At 35.5% G+C, this 22,017-nt stretch overlaps 2 protein-coding genes across 2 annotated transcripts; both read right to left on the bottom strand.

The window, feature by feature from the left end:
* Window positions 1-9,832: 9,832 nt before the first annotated feature.
* Window positions 9,833-11,563, bottom strand: LOC109021488. The gene is made up of 4 exons (XM_019004124.1): window positions 11,338-11,563; window positions 10,418-10,628; window positions 10,027-10,336; window positions 9,833-9,961 (listed from the first exon to the last, which is right to left on the bottom strand). The coding sequence occupies exons 1-4, from the start codon at window positions 11,561-11,563 to the stop codon at window positions 9,833-9,835; spliced, it is 876 nt and encodes a 291-aa protein (XP_018859669.1).
* A 6,053-nt stretch (window positions 11,564-17,616) lies between these two features.
* LOC109007128 (phenylcoumaran benzylic ether reductase Betv6-like) lies at window positions 17,617-21,335 on the bottom strand. Its single transcript, XM_018986674.2, has 5 exons — window positions 21,073-21,335; window positions 20,848-20,982; window positions 18,483-18,720; window positions 18,074-18,277; window positions 17,617-17,956 (listed from the first exon to the last, which is right to left on the bottom strand). The coding sequence occupies exons 1-5, from the start codon at window positions 21,253-21,255 to the stop codon at window positions 17,790-17,792; spliced, it is 927 nt and encodes a 308-aa protein (XP_018842219.2). The 5' UTR covers window positions 21,256-21,335; the 3' UTR covers window positions 17,617-17,789.
* Window positions 21,336-22,017: the final 682 nt, after the last annotated feature.

Below are 22,017 nucleotides of genomic sequence, written 5' to 3'. Positions count from 1 at the left end.
CACAAACTATCAGCATTCCTCTCCCATTAAGCACATGGCATGATCGCCGCAGTCATCACTCCATTTGTACAGTCCACTAAGTTGTGTCTAGGTTTAATTTACTAATGCCTAGTTCTAAATTTGCTGTCGTTTGTAGTGCATGTCAACAAGACTAGAGTCACCAATTACCTTTTTCTTTCTCTTCGTCCAAATCCAAGGCTCCAATAGATCTTTTATTTCTTGATGTATGGCATGATCGCCGCAGTCATCACTCCATTTGTACAGTCCACTAAGTTGTGTCTAGGTTTAATTTACTAATGCCTAGTTCTAAATTTGCTGTCGTTTGTAGTGCATGTCAACAAGACTAGAGTCACCAATTACCTTTTTCTTTCTCTTCGTCCAAATCCAAGGCTCCAATAGATCTTTTATTTCTCGATGTATGGCCCTGCTCCTTGTCTTTATCACAATGGAAATAAATATTATGTTATTCTTATGGACAATTTCAGAAAAATTTCTTGTTTAGTTCCTATTGCTCAAAAATCTAGTGTTTTACACCTTTATTGAAAATTTCATCTCCATCTTGAACGTCAGTTCAATCGAAAAAAAATGATATAAAGTGATCGATGTGGTGCATTTTACTCTCTCCATGAGTTCTTGTCCATTCGTTGGGATTCATAATCGGAATACTTGGAGAACATAATATGACCACGATGGATCATGGGTTCATAAAAATAGTCCAACAACCATAACGAGCCGAGGATCTCTGCACAGACCTGCAACCTGATGTGGTTGTAGTTCTTTGCTCAAACCCACAACCATGCCATAACCCGTAGGTATCTCATGGAGAACCATCGTGAGGAGGAGAAGAGAAGATGAAGAACAAGAACAAGAAGAGAAGAGGAAGCAGAAAAAGAGGAGGAAGAGGAGAAAAAGATGGGTTGGGACCAATGATGAACAAGGAGATGAAGAAGAATAAGGATGGTGGGAGGGATTGAGAGAGAAGAGAGAAGTAAAGAAATGAATAAATTAGGATTTGTTTACTTATATACCCCATATAGAGGGTGAAACTCAGACCGTTAGTGCTACCCACTTGCACCCCCTTCTAAGTTTTAAAATAAATTTCACCTACTTGTCTACTTGGGCTGGGTGAATTGCCCACCCGAGCCTATGCAGGATTGGGCAGATGGGCCGAGTGGGCAAGATGCGAAAGCCCACCCAAGTGGGTGAATTACCCACTTGCACCAGCTCCAAACACCTCGCCTGAAGCTTGTACTACCCCTTTCCCTTTATCCACCCCAGCAGCACCTAAGGTCTCTACTGAAACAGTAGTGTCTTCTCCACCTTGCTAGAAACCATCATTTGTGAACTCGCATGCAAGAAAATATTGTTCAAACCAAAAATTTCAATGATGTATCAGATACCCATTGCCCAGAGCTCTTCTTGCTTCAACTTCAACTCCCTTATCAAATACCCATGTCTTTGGAGTTCAATGCTCTTGCCAAGAAATTCACTTAGACCCTTATCAAACCTGATCCCACCATGAATGTATTGGTTGTTGGCTTACAAAGTCAAGCAAAAATCAAATAGGTCTCTCAATTAGTACAAAACACATTTGGTAGCCAAAGGATACCATGAACTACCTGGTATTGATTTCCTTGACACCTTTAGTCCGCTAGTCAAACCGACAACTATTCGGCTAGTGCTTGGTCATATCATTTCTAGGAAGTGGTCTATATGATGATACGAAATACACAATAATAAAATGAAAAATTACAATGAAATGAAAAATTCAAACAAAACAAGCTTGGACTAAGGCACGGAAATCTCACTCTCTTTAAGGAGATTCAAGCCCTTTGTGGTATGTTAAGTTTCAATTGAACAGGGCAAACCTCATCTTGACTTGTCTCCTCCGGGATACAACAGCCCAACTGTTTGTCGTGTGGCTCAAATCAACTCGGCACAAGTTATTGAGCCCACAACTCCTCTAAAAATAACATCACTCTTTTGTCTGAAAAATTCTCCATAATCTCTAAACACTATCTTTATTTTTTTCTCAACGTAAAGCTTCTCACTGTAGACAAAAAACTTCAACTTTATCCTTGTTCTTTCATATACCCCAATAGGCTATCTCTTAAAACCTTTTTTTCAAAAAAAAAAAATACTAAAACTATACGTTAATCATTTTTGAGATCCCACGTGCAGATCTACTTCTCCTAGATTTAAAAAAAAAATGAAAAAAATGATACAAACGGCTAGCCTTAATTTTTTCCTCATCCGTTAAAACCAACTTTGAATATTTTTAACATGTGCACTTCGAAAGATCTAGTTTAAAACTTCCTCAACAAAAATCCAAGGAATTCGAAAGTTATATTAAAAAAGATCTTATTAACAAATAAAATCTATTAAAAAATAACAACATTCCCCTACTATTTTTTAATTGTAAATATATATATATATATGTAAATAAGAGAGATGCTTCCAGACAAAGTTGGATAAATATGCATCATGAAGGTATGCTATGCATTGAACCCTCACCTAGTCTTAGTGAAACAATAATTTTTACTCCAGAGTAGTATTAGTCTCAAACTTGAACTATAACTTCTAAAGGGAAATAAAAAATTACTGCACACACATAAAAATCTAGGTGTTGACATGAGCTTTACTAGCCAGCACATTACAACCTTGTGCTATTCCCGATTTCATGAGTGTATTTGAAAACAAGTCCAATTCTCATAGAGTGCGGCCTCACTCCCACACTCACATAGGTGAAATCTATCAAGAGTGCTCCTGTAATTCTGGCACCCTACTCATAAGAGCTACATATTCTCATTAAGAGTATTTAAAACAACTCATCCATTTAGTCATTACAAAATGAATGCACTTACACCATAGGAATGGAAAAATTCACAATTAAAGTAAATTGTGCATTTCTTACAACCACCAAATAATTTGTTCTTCCCATTGAACCCAATTCTAAATCTCTGATCTCTGGGTTGGGTATCCTCATATGTGGTTCATGACTGTATGGACTTTAATCTCATTCCCCTCGATGTGTTCCAGAATCTTTCGCTTGTTAGGACCTTGGTTAGTGGATCTTCTTGATTATCAAATTATTTAACATAATCCATGTTAATAACACCACTACTCAAATAGGATCTCATAGTACTATGTTTTCTTCTTATTGGTCTAGATTTACCATTGTAATAGCAATTTTGTATTCTACCAATAGTAGCAATACTGCCATGATGAATTGATGGTATCTTCTTATTGGGTGGAACTGCTTTTTCCCATAATGGAATCTCGTGTGGTAGATCTTTCAACCAATTTGCTTCCTCACTTGCTGAAGCCAAAAAGCTATAAGCTCGGCTTCCATAGTTGAACTAGCAATGATAGTTTGTTTTTTAGACACCCAAGATAAAAATCAAACCAGTAGTTGAAAGGGAATCACCTGATAAGGTATTCCAGTCGGCATCACTGAAGCTTTCAAGTACAACAGGTTATTTTTTGTAAAACAAGCCATAATTTTTTGTATCGGATAAATATTTCATTATTCGATCCATTGCATACCAATGGTCTCTTCCTGGCTTGGTAGTAAATCTACTAAATACTCCTACTGCATAAGCAATGTTAAGTCTAGTACAATCAGTCACATAAACTAAACTACCAATCCTGCTAGCATATTCTTTTGATTAATCACATCATCATTATTTCAATATGAAATAAATGGACATTAGGATCAAAAGAAATAATAATATGCTTGCATCCAACATAATTAAATTTCTTTAATAATTTTTCTACATAATGCAATTGATCAAGAAAAATACCATCACATGTTTTGGTGATTTTAATACCCAAAATAAAACTAACCTCACCAAGATCTTTCCTATTAAAATGATTACTAAGCATGTATTTTGTTTCATCTATGACATGCAAATTAGAACCAAGGATCAATAAATCATCCACATATAGGCTAATAATAACAGAAAATTATCCCAAAAATTTATAATAAATACATTTATCACTCTCATTTGACTTATAGCCATTCTCGATCATGTAAGAGTCAAAATTTTCATGTCACTGTTTAGGGGCCTATTTTAAGCCATATAGAGATTTTGTCAACTTACACACTTTGATTTCTTGGTCAGGCTCTACAAAGCCTTGGCGTTGATCCCTATAAATTTTTTCATCTAGGTCCCCATTCAAAAACGTTGTTTTAACATCCATTTGATGAATTTTTACATTATAGATTGCTGCAACAATAATCAATAATTTAATAAATGTTATTATTGTAACCGGAGAAAAGGTGTTGAAAAAATCAAGGTCAACTTTTTTGTTTAAATCCTTTTATGACAAACCTAGCCTTAAATTTTTCAACGGTTCCATCCGATCTAAATTTTTTTGAAGGACCCATTTAAACTCTATGGTTTTGCAACCCAGTGGTAACTCAACTAATTTCTATGTTTTATTAGAAATTAGTGAATCCATCTCATCATTCACAGCCTCATTCCAAAACACAGAATCAGGTGATGCTAAAGCTTCTTGTAAAGTATTTGGATTTTCCTCAATATTATAAATATAATAGTCGGGATCAAAATCTTTTTCATTTCTAACTCTCTTCCTCATTCTTAATTAAAAATGTGCTTCATTTTCTGGAGGAGTAAAATAACTAGCTTCAGAAAAAATATTTTGTATAAATTATTGACCCCCACTATTTTTGGATTTAAAATTAAATTTTTCTTCATGAAAAATAACATCGCCTGATTCAAAAATCACTTTATTTTCAATATGAGAAAATCTATAGGCTGTGCTATTTTTTTGCATATCAAAGAAGACACAAGTGGTAGTTCTAACACCCAATTTGGGCATTTTAAGATTTGTTACCCTTACAAATGCCAAGCAGCTCCAAACTTTAAAATATCCTAAATTTGGCTTATACATTTCCATTATTCAAAAGGTGTAGTTTTTTAATTTTTAGAAGGCACTCTATTTAAAACATGACAAACAATCAAAATTGCTTCACCCCAAAAATTTGAGAGAGCGCCTGGATCAATAAGCATGGCATTTGTCAATTTACTCAACATTCTATTTTTCTTTTCAACCACACCGTTAGAAGCACGTGAGTATGGTGTAGTGGTTTCAAAGATAATTCTCAATGACTAAACAAAATAATTAAATTTATTTGAATCATACTTTCGGCCTCTATCACTTCTAAATCTTTTAATCTTTCTGCCAAATTGATTTTCAACTTCATGGAAGAATTGTTTGAATTTTTTAGAAACGTCACTTTTATTTTTTAACAAGAACCATTATTGCAGTGACGACTGAGAATTTGGAACTTTTGCTTTCGATACCTATTGTCTTTTCAACTTGGGGAAGGGTTTGTACCCTCAATATTTTTCTTCTTTATTTTATTTTTGTAATCAAATTTACAACCTAATCATTTTTAAAAGTTTGTCCTAAATTTCGAAGAGTAGTATTCATGCCTGCATAATTTTATGCATAATATTATGCGTATTAAATGATAATTTTATTTTATTTATGCAGAATATGCTTGTTTATTATGCTTCAAACGGATTTGCATTTTTATCCATTTGAAGCATAAATTCAGAATTTAAGATTCACTTTAAACCTATATGTAGTTTAATGAGAATGTACACTATGATTTTTCACAATTTAAGATACAAATTAAAACAAATTAATAATTTAGAATATATATACTAAATTTTCAAAGTATATGATGATAAATGTTGCAAAAAGTAGAAATATTTTGACTCTAAAATATATCCTGTTTATATTCAGAAAGCATCTCATCATTACAATTTTCTCAAATTTCATAGAAAATAGAAAAATGCTACTCACAACCGCATAGGGGAACCCTCACGGAATCGTCTCCGACATGGCAATTAATGGAACGGCATCGTTACGCAAACTTGTTTGAAAACGGAAGGGATTTTAAACTTCACAGAGCTAAACGTCGTCGTTTACCATACAGACCTCGAAGACAGAAGGGGTCGCTTCCCCTCCTTTCCCATTTCGCCCATCCCCACGAAAACTTACCCTTCACTCTGTCTTCTTCTTCCTCCTCTTTTTCACGAAGCCCCATCGTTCTCCACGAAGCCCCATACTCCTCCACGAACTGGCCGCCCCACGAAGCCGCCACATAGGAAGTCTTCGCCTTCTCCGCAGTCATTCTTCGTGGTCTCCTTCGAACCCACAAACCCCACGAACCAACAGTTTTGCAAAGTCACTATGTTTTGCAGTCTTCGTCTTCTCCACAGTTAGTCTTCTTGGTCTCCACTAACCCACAAACCGTGGTACCCATGAACCCTCGTACCCACAAACCAATGGTTTGCAAAGTCACTGTCTTCGTCTTCTATGAAATCTTCTCCACGAAGCCACAGAGCCACATTCCCTTCATCTTCTTTGTCTTCTTTTTCGTCTTCTCCACGAACCCTCCTTCCCACAAACCCAAATCTGAAATCCCCTTCCCAGAAACCAAATCTGAAATCCCCTTCCCCAGACACCCTAACCCTAACCCTAACCCTAACCCTAAATTTGTTTGGTTATCAAGCCCCGAAACCCTAACCCTAACCCTAAATTTTTTTTGTTATCAAGCCCAGAAACCCTAACCCTAACCCTAACCCCAAAAAATTTGTTGTAATCATCGATCAGGCCGAGTTTCAAAATATCCTCACTGCAAAAATGTCGTTAGTTTTCTCCTTTTTTTGTGCTTTGGTTTTACTTTCCAAATGTTTGGAAGTCAATAATTCTTTATCATACATTGTACATTTAGTCATGTAATACATTGCCTATGATGTATAATTCTTACATTAACAATTTAGTCATGTAATTATTCAAATCACATACCGTATCATCATTGTTAAGGTGCCAATTTATAAATTCAACATGTATGACAGTAGTAGAACCGATATGGAATGCATAAAATAATATTTGAGCAGGGTGTTTTAGCAAATTTTATTTTATTAAGCTGTTTCTGTAAAATGTTAGTGGGATGTTTTACTCTTGTCTATAACAGTCTCACTGCCATATTAAACTGTTACTGTTACTCTTGTGTATTTACTCTTGTGTATTAAACTGTTACTGTTATTGTTACTGTTACTCTTGTGTATTTACTCTTGTGTATGAAACTGTTACTATTACTCTTGTATATTTAAAAGGGTGTATGTACTGTTATTATTATACATCATCATCATCATCATCATCATTATTATTATTATTATTATTATTGTTGTTGTTGTTGTTATTGTTGTTGTTGTTGTTATTATTATTATTATTGATGTAATTTTGATATACACTTGGCATGATATACTGTTTTTAGAGTTGAATAAGCAGGGTTCAGCTCTCAATTTCTCATTGAAAGTTTTATTAGACTATCAACTATTTTTAAAATGAGGCACCCTTTCAATTGTCATAGCGTTCTTTAAACTTCACAGAACATTACTAAAATGTTAAACTGCTAGCTACTATTATTGAGATGCTTACTTCTACATTAAAATTTTAAACTGTTACTGTTATTGGGATACTTACTTCCACATTAAAATGTTAAACTGCTACTGTTATTGGGAAGTGTGTATCTGAATAATTCAACTAATTCCATCCCGACAGTTGAATTTTCTGTACTGTTGAAATTACTGCCATATTGGGATGTCATCATCAATATCTTCATCTCCCTTTGGTAAACGTGCTTTGGGCATACCATTCTATTTTTGTGAGGAGCCAGCCACACTAAGACTGGCTCGTACTGCAAAGAATCCAAGACGACCCTTCTTAGGGTATCCAAAGTACAACACTAAGGTAATTATATAATTTGTACATAAAACTGATTCATGTAATGCTTAATATTAAAGCATCTAACATTTGTTATATAATGATTAATATTAAAACATCTAACATTTGTTATATAATGACTAATATTAAAACATCTAACATTTGTTATATATCTTCTTAATCTTCAGGGATTACCATACTGTAGGTTTTTCAGGTGGGCAGATATTAATGAAGAAAATGAGCTTCATCTTCGAGAAAGCACCAATGAATTGGTAATGAAGGAGAAAGAGCTAGAGAAGAAACTCAACGATGTCCACAAGAGGGAGATTGAGGTTATGAAGAAGGAGTTGGTGCTTCGGGAACAAGAAGCTGAAATAAGGCGTTCACGTAGACTACTTCGGCTATATTGGGCTTTTACATTTCTAGTTGCATTTTGGTTGTTGCTTGGTAGTGTCTAAGTAGTGTTAGTAGTTCCGGAAATTGTATTGGGGTTTTGGTTTTGTATTGGACTATGTAGTTGATGTAGTTGATGTATGGATATTGAGCAGATTGTAAAACTGCTATTATGTACAATTTGAGCATATTGTAAAACAGTGATGTAATATATATTGTTTGTAAACAATATGGTTAGGCTCATGTATGAGCAGTTTGTATGGATCTTGAAACAGTTTGTATGGATGATGTTTGTTGAGAAGCAGTTTGTAATGGAAATGTTATGAGCAGTTTGTAAAACAGTTTTGTGTTTGTATGGATATTGGTTGATAAGCAGTTTGTAAAACAGTTTGGTTTGGATTTGAGCAGATTGTGAAACTGTTATGTACAGTTTGTATTGGACAGGTTGTAAAACAGTTTTGTGTATGTATGGATATTGGTTGTTGATAAGCAGTTTGTAAAACAGAACAGTTTGGATTTGAGCAGATTGTAAAACTGTTAAGTTTGAGTAGTTTGTATGGATAATGTTTGTTGTGAAGCAATTTGTAATGAGCAGTGATGTAATGCAGTTTGTTATTCCTAGTTTGTAAAGCAGTGATGTAATGTAGTTTGTTATTCACAGTTTGTAATGAGCAATGATGTAATGCAGTTTGTTATTCCCAGTTTGTAAAGCAGTGATGTAATGCAGTTTGTTATTCCCAGTTTGTAAAGCAAATTGTGAACAATATATTGAGCAATTTGTAAAACAATTTGTTATGGATGATGTATTCATGTAGCAGTTTGTTATTAGCAGTTTGTAAAACAGAAACAATTTGTATTTGTACATAAAAGTTTGAGAAGTAGTTTGTTATGAGCAGTTTTTATTAGTCAGATAGTAATGAGCAGTTTGTAAAACAATCTTGTATGGATATTGAGCATTGATAAGCAGTTTGTAGTTGTACATAAAAGTGATGACACAAAATGCCATTAACTAAACTGTATTACACAGAATGTAGTTTCAAAAAGATCATTACATGATATAACTCAACATAAATTTAGTAAATTACATTAACAAACTTGCCAACAAAATATCAAATTCTGTGTGTATTTGGCCAACACTACAACTGCCACTATTAAAATATCGACAACTCTAAAGCAAAATTTCAACAAAATGTCCTCCCGACACACAAACATCAACAACTCTAAAGTCAAATTTTAACAAAATGTCATCCCCAAATACTGCCAAAGCTCCAAAAAATGTTGTCACCAAGTTCCCAACACACAAACATCAACAATTCTAAAGCCAAATTTCAACAAAATGTCCTCCCAATACTGTCAAAGCTCCAACAAAATGTCCTACCAAGAAGTCTGCTCTACCCAGCAAAACATACAACATAGATCATCTCAATTCCCAAAATGACAACTAAAAATATCAATTGTAACAACATGTTAGCATTCTTAATAACACACTCAATATATCATATCATTGCATCGGTTGTGATTCACTCAACCCAAATTCTCCCGGTTGCGATCCATCTAACCCAAATTTATATATGTAAATAGTAAACACCAACTGTTATTGTGTTGTGATATGGATAATACTATTAAAATATCGACAACACAAGAGACCCGCTTACACTTTCTTGACTACCAATCACCGTTTCTCGAGCTTGGACTTGTTCAACATTGGGAGTATCCATCTCCGTAGGGCCAAATAACCTCTTACAAGTGTCCACAACTGCAGTATCTCCTCCATCTCGCCAATTAACAAGTCACAAATATCCTTTAGCATATTTTTCGTATTCGCATTAAACGGTAAATAAATTTTAAAATATTTACAATATGCACCTGTTTGTGTTTCCCCATCACTGGTGCTCTCTTCGTCTTTGCTTTAACTTTCCGCATGTCTTTCTCCATCCTCGATGCTCTCCCTAGATATGGGGGTCTGCCTTTTCCTCTCACAACGTTTGGACTTAGTACTCGCTTTGAATTTCCAACTGTAGTTGTATAAGCAGTCGTACAACCAACACTCGCACCAGTTAGGGTTATCGATGGGGGTTCTTGGTTGGCACGATATAACTCAATCATTGCATACAATTTTGTAGTTGCATCCTCAGTATGCCGACTTGAACACGCAGCATGAGTAAACATCCGATGACTGATATTAAACAGACATGAATATCTATTAGCATTTGCCCACTAATCCCCTGCGTCATAGCTACTATGGATTAATGTGTACCTCCTTTTGATGTCTTTCCTCCATCGATCTAAAATGTATGTATTTGGCACAGACTTAATCCCATTGCATTTGAATATTACCAAAATGTACCTACACAATATCCCCCTCATCTGAAACAATCCACATGAGCACTTTGCAGTTGTATCTTCCTCACTAAAGTCCACATAGTGTGTAACTGGCTTTGTGAACTCTTCCATACGAACTTCATCCTCTACATGATATGTCTATGTTGTACCATCATGCTTAAATAACTTTGCATCCATATCAATAATATTGGTAATTTATTGTTGAACTTTTCTAAATTTAGCATTCGTGTACAGATCTTGAAATCTCTTCTCAATTGGGGATCGAGATATACAAGGAATTGAGACACTAAATTCCTTCAAATTTGTCTTGGCATGAACATAACCGTCAAAAAATGCATTCATGCTCTCGCTCCGCTGCGTAGTACTCATTCCAGCCCAAAAAATGTCCCTCAAGAATGCCGGTGTCCAATGCTCACGCTCATCATATAAACTTTGTAACCGGGCATTTTCATGCAAGTTGTATGTGGTGATTAGCTGCTCCCAACATTTTTCAAACTTTTCAATAGTTTGGGTGTCATACACACATTTCATCGAAGCAGTTTTCATACCACTTTTGTACGAACTATGGGAGCCAAGCTTTTCAGGAACTTTCTTCAGTATATGCCACAAACAATATCGATGTCGACTTTCAAAAAATATAATGGAAAATTTCATTTTTTATCACTCTGTCCTGATCTGTGATTATGGCTCTCAGAGCTATACCGTCCATACATTTTAACTATGTCTAGAATAACCACACAAATGTCTCCGTATCCTCACTGGATATCAATCCTGCTCCCAACAAAATTGACTGGCCGTGGTGGTTTACACCAACAAATGGTGCGAAGGGCATACCATATCTATTAGTCAGATACGTGGTGTCGAATGCAACCACATCACCGAAATACTGATATGCTGCCCTACTACGGGGGTCTGCCCAGAATACATTTTTTAACCTCCCGTCATCATCTAAGTCCATCAGTGCAAAGAACCCAGGATTTCTGTATTGCATCCTTAAAAGGTACTCTCGAAGTGCTCCAGCACCACCTTTCCCAAGTCGCAGATGTCTTGCTTTATCCATATAATTACGATAAATCTTTTTCCAAAAAGGGGAGGTTCTCGAATCTACCCGCGCCAACAACAAGACTGCCAAGACTCTTATTCATTTTAATGCTAGCCAAGTCATTTGTATCTAGAACTCTTTTTACTATCTCACTAACTTCTCTATTACAACAAAAGAAGCGGGATTTCTATGGACTGAGGCCATGATTATGGATATTATGACATGTTGTCAACCGCACATTTCCCTCAACTTTTAAGGCATTAATTTTTGCCTGACATTTCGTCTTTCCTGTCGGACGTGGTTTAGCGACATTCAACGTTCTATTCCGGGCCTTCCCACCATGGGTACAGGCAATGGTGACATATCTAACAGTCCCACCCTCAACCTTTTCACTCCTTTTGGTCATCATCTCAGACCCGCATTTTTTACCATATTACTTATAATAGCTCAATAACTCTTCAAAAGAATTAAATTTCATCCCTGACTTTGGCTCTTCAATCATATCACCACCATCCATTTGGACACACTCAGGTGTCCCAACACCACCATCTTCTGTATCCCGTGATTCTGGTGTATCCTCTGTACTCTCTTCATCAAGTCTAAAGGATGTATATGGTGCTTCAGTTTCCTTGCAATTGGGTGGATCCTCTGTACGAACTCTTGAGCTTGTTGTGGAGCTTGTAGTGATGAGAGGAATGAAAGGTCTCATCCCATACTGAAATTTGTAACCAGTATTCTACATAAATTACAAAAATTAAAGCAATTAATGTAATTATGAAAAAGCATATTTATTAAAAAAAATACTAACAAACTAGCATAACTACCTGAATGTTAATTGGATATTGGTTGCCATCTGGATATGGCATAAAGGTCGGTGACCACGCAGGCACTGGTCCATGCCAAATGTGCATGTAATTTGAAAGGTTGGAGTCGTTGTTGAGATGTCCTAACATAAAAAATAATAATAATAAGTAGCAACCATGGGGGAATGATGTAATCAACCAATAAACATCAACTCAAAACATTCCCGCATTTCTTTAAAATAATATCACATACCGTGCTTGGAGGATTTGAGCTAGATGGTGTTAGCTTAGCTGAGTGGTCTTCTCCTTTTTCCATGCTAACAATCTCAAGGAAAATTATACCTCTTTCAACAACAACAAGAAAATCACCAGATTAATTGTGATCATTCTTGAGAAAACAAAGGTTAGAGGCATGAGTGTAAATGATCCAAACAAATTAACAAAATAATTACATCAACAATTAGCCTGTGCAATGAATTAAATTTTTTAGCAAAAGAAATAGATTTTTTCTTAAAACAATTGAAGAATGGACTCTATCATTTGAAAATTTATTAAAAATTTAACTATGAAATGGTTTTGTTTGAACAACCTAGTCTCTAAACCCCAAAATCAGCTCACATAATGTATTTTTTCTACTTAATATGAAGTATTCATGTAGTTAAACATGGGAATGTGCCATTAATCCTGTGCAATGAATTAAATTTATTAGGCCAAGAAATAGATTTTTTTTTTTTTAAACAATTGAAGAATGGACTCTATCATTTGAAAATTTATTAAAAATTTAACTATGAAATGGTTTTATTTGAACAACCCAATCTCTAAACTCCAAAATCAGCTCATGGATTGTCTTTTTTCTACTTAATATGATGTCTCCTTGCTCTTAAAAGCCAAGGAAAACAAAATGCCAACCTTGTGGCAAGAACCTCACAAAAATAGCGGTTGCTTTAAATATGAATTACATACATATATACCATAAAATTCGAGATTTAGAGATTGTTTTTGGCCTGTTATCACCAGTCACGTTCTACCATGTGGGCGGTCTTGAGGGAGTGCTTGGTCTTTTATTACCACACAGAATGGTATATCCAGAATCCAACATTGATGGCACTCATTCTGATAAGGGGATTGTCCGTGAAATCAGGATTGGGAATGAACCAGCAGGCCGGAAACAGGAATCAACTCTTGTTAATTATTCGTCTTAATTTGTTAGAGCAAAATGCGAACCCTGTGGTGGCAAAATTAATGTACATAACCAGTGCATTTTTTTTCCTACTTCCTATACTTTTTGGTCGGCCTCTAGACGAACCATGTGGCTTTGGAGCCTTCCTTTTTAACAACTAAAAATACTTATAGATGTTTCTAGCCACCAAAATGCCAACAAAAACACCACATACAAACAGGAAGACATGAACACAGGAAGCACACGCGGGATGTCTTACCTGAAGGGGTCGCGATGGAGACACGAAGCCGAAGAACAGAGATGGAGGAGATCTCACAGCTACTCATGCGAAGATGAGGAGATCTACGGTTCTTCTAGACCCAAAAAATGACTGCCTCGGAGCTTTTCCACAGTTTTCCGGTTTTGCTGAATCTTTTTCTCAAATGTAAAACTTTTCAGTCGCTGGAGGAGATTCTATAGCTGTTCACGTGAAGATGAAGAGATCTACGGTTTTTCTAGACCCAAAAATCGACTGCCTTAGAGCTTAATATCTTCTTCTTCCATAGTTTTGCCATTCTTGCTAGATTATTTTGGGTGGAAATGAAAATACGCTGCTTTTCCCTCCTTTTCTGTCTGTGTTCGATGTCTCCTTTTTTTTTTAATTTAAATAAATCGACTGACGTGGTTCCGCAGCGGTTGCTACATATGGTTGTCTGTAGCATTATTGCACAAAATATAATAAACAATTCAACCTTTTCAAATTTTAAAATAATAATAATATTAAAAAATAATATTCTAACAATATTTTATTCAACTTTCATATAAAATCATCCTATATATCTCATCTTTGAATTCAAACCAACCCATAATATATCTAATACTTTTTTTAAAGGGGATCGTGTAAAATGTAATAAAACAGACGTCAACCACCAATTGGTTCTCTTTTTAACTTGAAGTGATCATACCAACACCTGTTTTAAATCCAAGCATTGGTGTCATTTGGATGCCTACAACTCTAAGAGATTGCTGTCATTCCATATTTTTAACGGAGGGAGAATGTAGTTCGATTCCAAAGTAATCGACCCACACTTGTGCCAAAGGTAGAACTACGTGAGAAAGAAAATGGTCTTGCCCAAATGATATTGGAATAAAAAAGAGTCCCCCCTCCCCTCCCCCTCCCCAAAATATACGTGTATTTTGAAAAATCATTAATAAAAGTAATAAAATATTTATTTCCTCCACGAGATAAAATTCTTTCAAATTCACAAAGATCATCTAACAATTTGCTAATTTTTTAAACACTTTTATGAGGCCATTTTGTAATTTTTGCTTGACTACAAACTTCACATTTTTAAACTACTCAAGATTGCAACAAATCTACTATTAATATGACATAAATGTGCATGCCAAAAATTTAAAGAAGAAAACATATAAATAGAAATATTCGATGCTTTATTATCAACATTCAATTTAAACATTCCATCACAAACATAACCTTAGGGCTACCCACGTGCACCTCATACCTCCTTCTAAGTTCTAAACAAAATTTTGCCCGCTTGTCTGCTTGGGCTAGGTGAATTGCCCCCGCCCGGACCTATGCAGGATTAGGCAGATGGGCCAAGTGGGCCAGATGCGAAAGCCCACCCAACATGCCTATCAGCACTAGCTCCAAACACCTCGCCTGAAGCTTGTACTACCCCTCTCCCTTTATCCTCCCAGTAGCACCTAAGGTCTCTACTAAAGTAGTAGTGTCTCCTCCACCTATTAGAAACCATCATTTGTGAACTCGCATGCAAGATAATATTGTTCAAACCAAAAAGTTCAATGATGTATCAGATACCCATTGCCCAGAGCTCTTCTTACCAGAACTTCAAGTCCCTTATCAGAACCTACATGTTCCTCACATGTTGTTAAACTTGCTGAGTGGCATAATGCCATGTCTTTGGAGTTCAATGCTCTCGCCAAGAAATTCGCTTGGACCCTTATCAAACCTGATCCCACCATGAATGTTATTGGTTGTTGGCTTACAAAGTCAAGCAAAAATCGGTCTCTTGATTAGTACAAAGCACATTTGGTAGCCAAAGGATACCATCAACAACCTGATATTGACTTCTTTGACACCTTTAGTCCACTAGCCAAACCGACAACTATTCGGCTAGTGCTTGCTCATATCATTTCTATGAGGAAAATTATATTACTTGATCACTAAACCCAATAATAATTATATTATAGACGTTACCCAGCCCAAAAGTCGTAACACCCGATCAATCAAGGAAGGATAAAACTTTGAGTTGACAAAACTAACCTCCAAGTGCTTGTCACTGAGACAGGAATTATGGGCCCCAAGGCGCCTTCTTCAGACTATATGACGTTTGCAATGAAATCAGTTTGGACTGAGGCATGGGAATACATAGTAATAAAATAAAAAATTACAATGAAATGAAAAATTCAAATGAAGCCAACTTGGACTGAGGCATGAAAATCTTGCTTTCTTTAAGGAGATTTAAGCATTTTGCGGTATGTTAAGTTTCAATTGAACCGGTATAGTAAACCTCATATTGACTTGTCTCCTTTAGGATACAATAGCCCAATTGATCATCGTATAGCTTGAATCAACTCTGCACAAATTATTGAGCCCAAAACTCCTCTAAAAATAACACTACTCTTTTGTCTCGAAAATTCTCAATAATCTCTAAACACTATCTTATTTTTTTTCCTCACCGTAAAGCTTCTCACTTTAGACAAAAAACTTAACTTTTTCCTTGTTCTTTCGTACACCCCAATAGGCTATCTCTTAAAGCCATTTTTTTCAAAAAAAAAAAAACAACACTATACGTTAATGGTTTTTGAGATCCCATGTGCAGATCTCCTGCTCCTAGATTTTAGAAAACTGAAAAAATGATACAAACGGTTAGCCTTCATTTTTTCCTCATCCGTTAAAACCAATTTTAAATATTTTTAACATATGCACTTTGAAAGATCTGGTTTAAAACTTCCTCGACAAAAAATCTAAGGAACGCAACACTTGTATTAAAAACGATCTTACTAGCAAATACAATCTCTTAAAACATACCAACACAACTAGATGCTCAAAACCCCTTTCTTCATGGATTTCTTCACAAAGATCTTTACGTCCACTAGCCAGTAGGTTTTATTCATCCTCAAAAACATGATCATGTCTGCAAGTTGCGAAGATCAGATGGTCTGAAGAAGGCGCCTGGGGCCCGGAATTCCCGTCTCAGTGACAAGCTCTTGGAGGTTAGTTTTTTCAACTCAAAAGTTTAATCCTTCCTTGATTGATCGGGTGTTACGACTTTTGTGCTGGTTAACGTCTATAATATAATTATTACTGGGTCCAGTGATCAAGTTATTACGTTAGTTATTGACTCACTTGATTCTGAATTTGCTCTCTCAAGGACTTGGGTCCCTTGCATTAATTTTTGAGGATAGAGGCACATTTCGTTCTTAATGGCTTGTTTCTCACACAACAGAGATATGTTATTAATAAGACTCATGCCACGCTAGTTTCTTCACCTATATCTACCTCTCACAATTTTCCCCTATTTGATGGTACACCCTCTGAAGACGAAACACTGTGCCGCAGTACCATGGGGGGCTCTTCAATACCTTTCCTTTCACTTCGTTACCTCAATCCTCTAAACATTACGGGCTTCTTCTTCTTCAACCAAGCACAAGTCAGTTCCTCCAACATCATTTTCAGATGCCGACTGGGCTGAGTACACCAAGATGACCGTCTGTCTTCAAGTGGTCTTTGTGTCTTTTATGGGAAGAGCCTTATTTCATGGAGTTCAAAGAAAGAATCGACTATGGCACGGTCTAGTACAGAGGCAGAGTACAGCGTTGTTGCCAACACAACTGATGAATTGATCTGGGTAAATAGTTGCGGAGAATTACTTTCAGTAAGTGCAGCAACTACAAGCATCAAGCATGTATTTTCATGACTGGATAGAAATTATATAATTCTGAAAGTAAGATTGCATCGATTATTGTTGTTGGTTGCGACCCTTTTCTCTATGAAATTGATATTTTTATGTATTTTGATTACTTTCGATGTATGAAAATGAACCTCTTTGAAATGCCAAATTATATCCTTTACAAAAGGAGATATACCGATAAGAACTGCAGCACTCATATTTAGTAGATCACGTTTCAATTACAAGAGAGAAGCTACAAACACTCCCCGCATGGAGTCTCCAGAGTCCCATAACAACCAAACTTATTCTTATATATTAATAAAAGCAGAAGCTGGGGTTTTGATTTCTCAAACAAATTGGTCCAGGTATTCATCCACAGTGGTGTATTTGACATCTGGGTATAGCTCGGAAGCCTCCACGCCAAATGATGGCTCAATCTCAAAGTTGGTATGATCTCCCTTCACAAGAACCGAGTGGTTGATTGACAAGATCACATTGATTGGAATTGGGGACTCTGCAAGAGAAGTATCACAATTAAAAGCATGTTAACCATGATCTTGTGCACCAAGCCACTGTATTCTAGGGGTATTGAATTCACATTGGCATTGTTGGAGTTCATCAGGAAACTGACCTTGAATGTCCTTCAAAAGCTTCTCCTCTGGAACATAGATTTTCTCCAGGGTTTTGCCAATCTTCTTTTCCCAAACTGCTGCAAGCTGATTGAATGTGTAAGTGTTTTTGGGAGGCCTCACGTAGAGGATCTTGTTCAATGTTCTTGGGTCATCTACAGCTCTAATCGTGTAGGTTGCTATGTCATCTTCCTTGTTAAAAACCGCTGCAAGAAACCAAAAAAAGAAAAAGAAAAAAGAGTTGAACAGACACATACTTACATCTGGACTCGTTCCAACTTCAACTCACACAACTCAATTCAGGCAAATGAATTTCCAATGTCGTGTTTGGAAAACATGGATACGCATCTTAGGATTCAAAATGTTAAAAGCCAAGTGCTTTAGAGATTAAAGAAAGGAATTGTCACATACCCCCGACATTTCCATCTCCTAAGATAATGAGTTTGTCTCTAGGAGCAGAAGTGAGTCCTGGCTGTGCCAACGTAGGTAGAAAGTACCCAGCAAAGTAGTTGGATGAAACGTAAGTGTAGGGGATTCCTTCGGCCTCAACGGCGCGGCGGATTTTGGCCTTTGTCTCAAATGCAGACTTAGCTGGCTCAACAGCATGGACACGGTCCACATCGTTTCCAAATTCCGATGGAAAGAATCTCTGAATTATGTTGATCACCCAAAAAAACACGTGTTATAACCAAAGGACTTTCCAAGAAAATCTATTCTGGGAAATGGTATTCTTGAAAAATAACAAGTACGAGGAGATTAGTATTAAGCCTATGGATTTGTATCAAGTTGAGATTATATTTCTCTTGTTACCCATTCATAACATGTTAACCGTAGACTCATACCTTCTAAGATTGTTTGAATTTTTTCTTTTAAAAAACTAGTGTTGTTAAAAGATGTACAAATGAGAATGTGCTAGTAACAGGGCTCCTCCGAATTGGAGCAGGTTGTAGATGTGAATTGTGATGTGGGGCCACCGATATTGAGCGTATGGTTCACGCCATACTCAAGTTTCTCAAGAAAGTTTCAGAATGGTCGTAAATAGTAGTGAAAATATAACGAAAAAATAATAATAAAATATTAAATAGTAATAAAAAATAATAAATAATAACAAAAATAGATAAAAAATAATAACAAAATAAGAAATAATAGTGAAATATTATGAGAGAATACCCAAACCTACTTAACGATCCATCTCATCTTATTTCATCATTATAATTTTTATAGATTTTATATAAAATATACTAAATAATTAAATCTCAAAATAATAATAATATTAAAAAATAATATTTTATTTAATTTTTAACTTTCATTTAAATTCATCTCATCTTAATTTACTATTCAAATTTAATTTGAGAAAAAAGCTAAATACAGTCGCCCTATACAACTGTGGTGCAATCGAGGGCCCACCTCTCCCCTGTATGCCTCCTCTCCCTTCTCCTTCAACCCCTCTCTCCCTCTGCGTCTCGGTCAATTTGAACTAAGCACTATCTCACTTTTCTTTTCTTTTTTTCTTTCTTTTTTTTTATTTTTTGAGAGAGAGAGAATCCACGACTTGTAACTCTTTTTGTGAACTTGTACAAGAACATCAAACTGGACTGGACAAACTCACACCACACGGAGGAGGAAAAAGAATAATGAAACTATGGACAACAAGAAAGTGTATCAGTATCAATAGCTTTCAAACAAGTTTCCCCCTTATAAACCCTATTAAGTAATGGTTATTTTCTTTTCCCAGTTCTCTAACCTTTGGAGGTGAAACCTTAAAGTTGATTTGGGATCGAGCCCTTTGAAGTGATGGTGAATCAGACTCCAACCGAATCAATTGCAGTCTATTCTGCTTCTCCCTCTTTCTTCTAGTTCTTAATTCTGTGTTTTCAAGTTGTGGCTGCTGGTTTCTCTAACGATTTACTGGAGTTTTTGGATTGTCATGAGTTGTTTTCTTGGTTTTGTTAGCAACTGCTGTTGCTATCCACAAATGAAAATCTTGAATATGTCTGTTGATTCTGAAATTGGAATTGGAAGAAAGTGTATGGTTTTACAAATTGGTCGGGGTAGTGGTAAACTGAAACTTGGGGGAAAGTTTCGAAGTGGATTTGGGAGAACTGAAATTGGGTTTATGAACAGGGAGAGATCTGCAGTGGGTTTGAAAATTCTTCTTCAACCTTCTTCTTATTTTATTTTTTTTTCATTAACACTAACGTGATGCTTGTGTCAGATGATTGCATGCCGACTCCCGTCGCAATTGTAAGTAGCGGAGCTGTTAACTTAAAGTAATTAATGGAGGGGAGAATGTGAATACTTTTTTAATATTATTATTATTCTAAAATTTTAAAATTAGATTCTTTATTATATTTTATATAAAAAAATTTAAAAAAAATATAAAGATCAGATGAGATGAAATCCTTTATCAAAGCCATGCCTTACTTACACTTTGACTTGTGTTCCTCATTCCACAGAAAAACGAGTATTGTCTATGAAAAACAACCAGAGGAAATGAGGTGATTAATCAGTATGGAGGATGCTAGACTGTTAACACTCTTCAGAAGTTCAGTCAGTATTTTGTATCAGGATTTGGTGAATAAAATGACCAGAACAAAAGAGATAAGGATTTTGTCTCCAAACATTTTCTGTAATCAAGAAAAATCGACCCAACATGTCTTTTCCGCTAAAACAATGCTAATCATATGCATGAAAATCCAATTACATATTCGATCGATTGAAAATATGAAAAGAATGAAACGACAGGGTCTGGTTTGAGTATTTTAGAGACACCAACCTTAACATTACCAGCTTCTTTAATGGCAGCAATGATCTTGACCTGATCTGCTAACTGCAGGTGTCCAACCGTCGATATCACCACATCCACCTGCTTAATCGCCTTTACCAAGCTCCCATGGTCGTAGAGATCTCCCTGCAATATTACCACAGTAATTTCAGACCATCATTTCCCAAACACACACAGACACGAACACTGAGAGAGAGAGAGAATAGATGTAGGTACATGGAGCAAAGTGACGCCCAAGTTCTTGAATTTCTCGACGAGTTTTCCCTTAACGGGATCGGAGAGAGTGCTCTCTCTGACAAGAGCAAAGGTGGGGTGGCCAGACTTTGCGCTTGCTTCGACGATGAATTTTCCGATGTAGCCGGTGCCTCCGATGAACAAGATCTTGCTTTTCTCAGCCATTTCAGAAAGTCTTCTGCAAAAACTAGAGAAATTTTACAAATGTGGTGGAGACGGGGGAAGGAAGAAAAGGACTGTCGTATGATTACTGAACTAGTGGGCAGGGATATTTATCGTTGAGACGAGACGTACAAAGTTACCATAATAGGCTTCCATTTCTCACAAATTTGCTTTAATATTTATTATTTTTTACAAGAATAAATATTTATTATTTAATTTTAATATTTATTATAAAAATTTGTCTTTTATGATGAGTTTTATAATTTATAGTCACGAATAATTTTCCTAAATTGATATAGTATATTTTAAGTAACATTTTATTTAAGTGACAAACTTTAAAAAATCATCTAAAATGCTTAAAATCAATATGAGAATGACAAACTTAGTTTGAAAATAAAATGGATTCAATTATCTTAAATCATCAATAAATATTAAAAAATACTTTAGCCACAGATATATTTTACAAATGTAAACTCATAAACTTACGTCATTTGATGTAATACGTCAAGTAGTAAAATTATTTTTACAATAAAATAAATTTGGCGCATCACCTAAATTACATCAGTTTATGACTTTAATTTATAAATCTCATTGTAAATCTAAGGCTTCTCAAGAATCTTAGATGATGCAGCTCAATTTTTTGTCATCAAAGTTTTCAAACTTTTCTTCGAACTCTAAAGATTCTTTATCTATCATCAAGATTTTAAAGAGTAATGTTATATATAGTTATTATTTGTGCAAATATCACATATTCTTTTTTTTTTA

Source organism: Juglans regia, chromosome 6, assembly GCF_001411555.2.
Source record: "Juglans regia cultivar Chandler chromosome 6, Walnut 2.0, whole genome shotgun sequence".
NCBI classification, from domain to species: domain Eukaryota; kingdom Viridiplantae; phylum Streptophyta; class Magnoliopsida; order Fagales; family Juglandaceae; genus Juglans; species Juglans regia.
This window is presented reverse-complemented; position numbering and strand designations above follow the sequence as displayed.

What these genes read in the sequence shown, in the direction of transcription:
- LOC109021488 (XM_019004124.1), bottom strand. Translation starts at nt 11,563, where the DNA reads ATGGATAAAGCAAGACATCTGCGACTTGGGAAAGGTGGTGCTGGAGCA. An exon ending in AGGAAAGACATCAAAAGGAG is followed by an intron (nt 10,337 to 10,417) that starts GTACACATTAAT and finishes GTTTAATATCAG; the next exon opens with TCATCGGATGTTTACTCATG. An exon ending in TGATGGGGAAACACAAACAG is followed by an intron (nt 9,962 to 10,026) that starts GTGCATATTGTA and finishes AATATGCTAAAG; the next exon opens with GATATTTGTGACTTGTTAAT.
- LOC109007128 (XM_018986674.2), bottom strand. Translation starts at nt 21,255, where the DNA reads ATGGCTGAGAAAAGCAAGATCTTGTTCATCGGAGGCACCGGCTACATC. An exon ending in TGGGCGTCACTTTGCTCCAT is followed by an intron (nt 20,983 to 21,072) that starts GTACCTACATCT and finishes GTAATATTGCAG; the next exon opens with GGAGATCTCTACGACCATGG. An exon ending in AAGAAGCTGGTAATGTTAAG is followed by an intron (nt 18,721 to 20,847) that starts GTTGGTGTCTCT and finishes AACATAATTCAG; the next exon opens with AGATTCTTTCCATCGGAATT.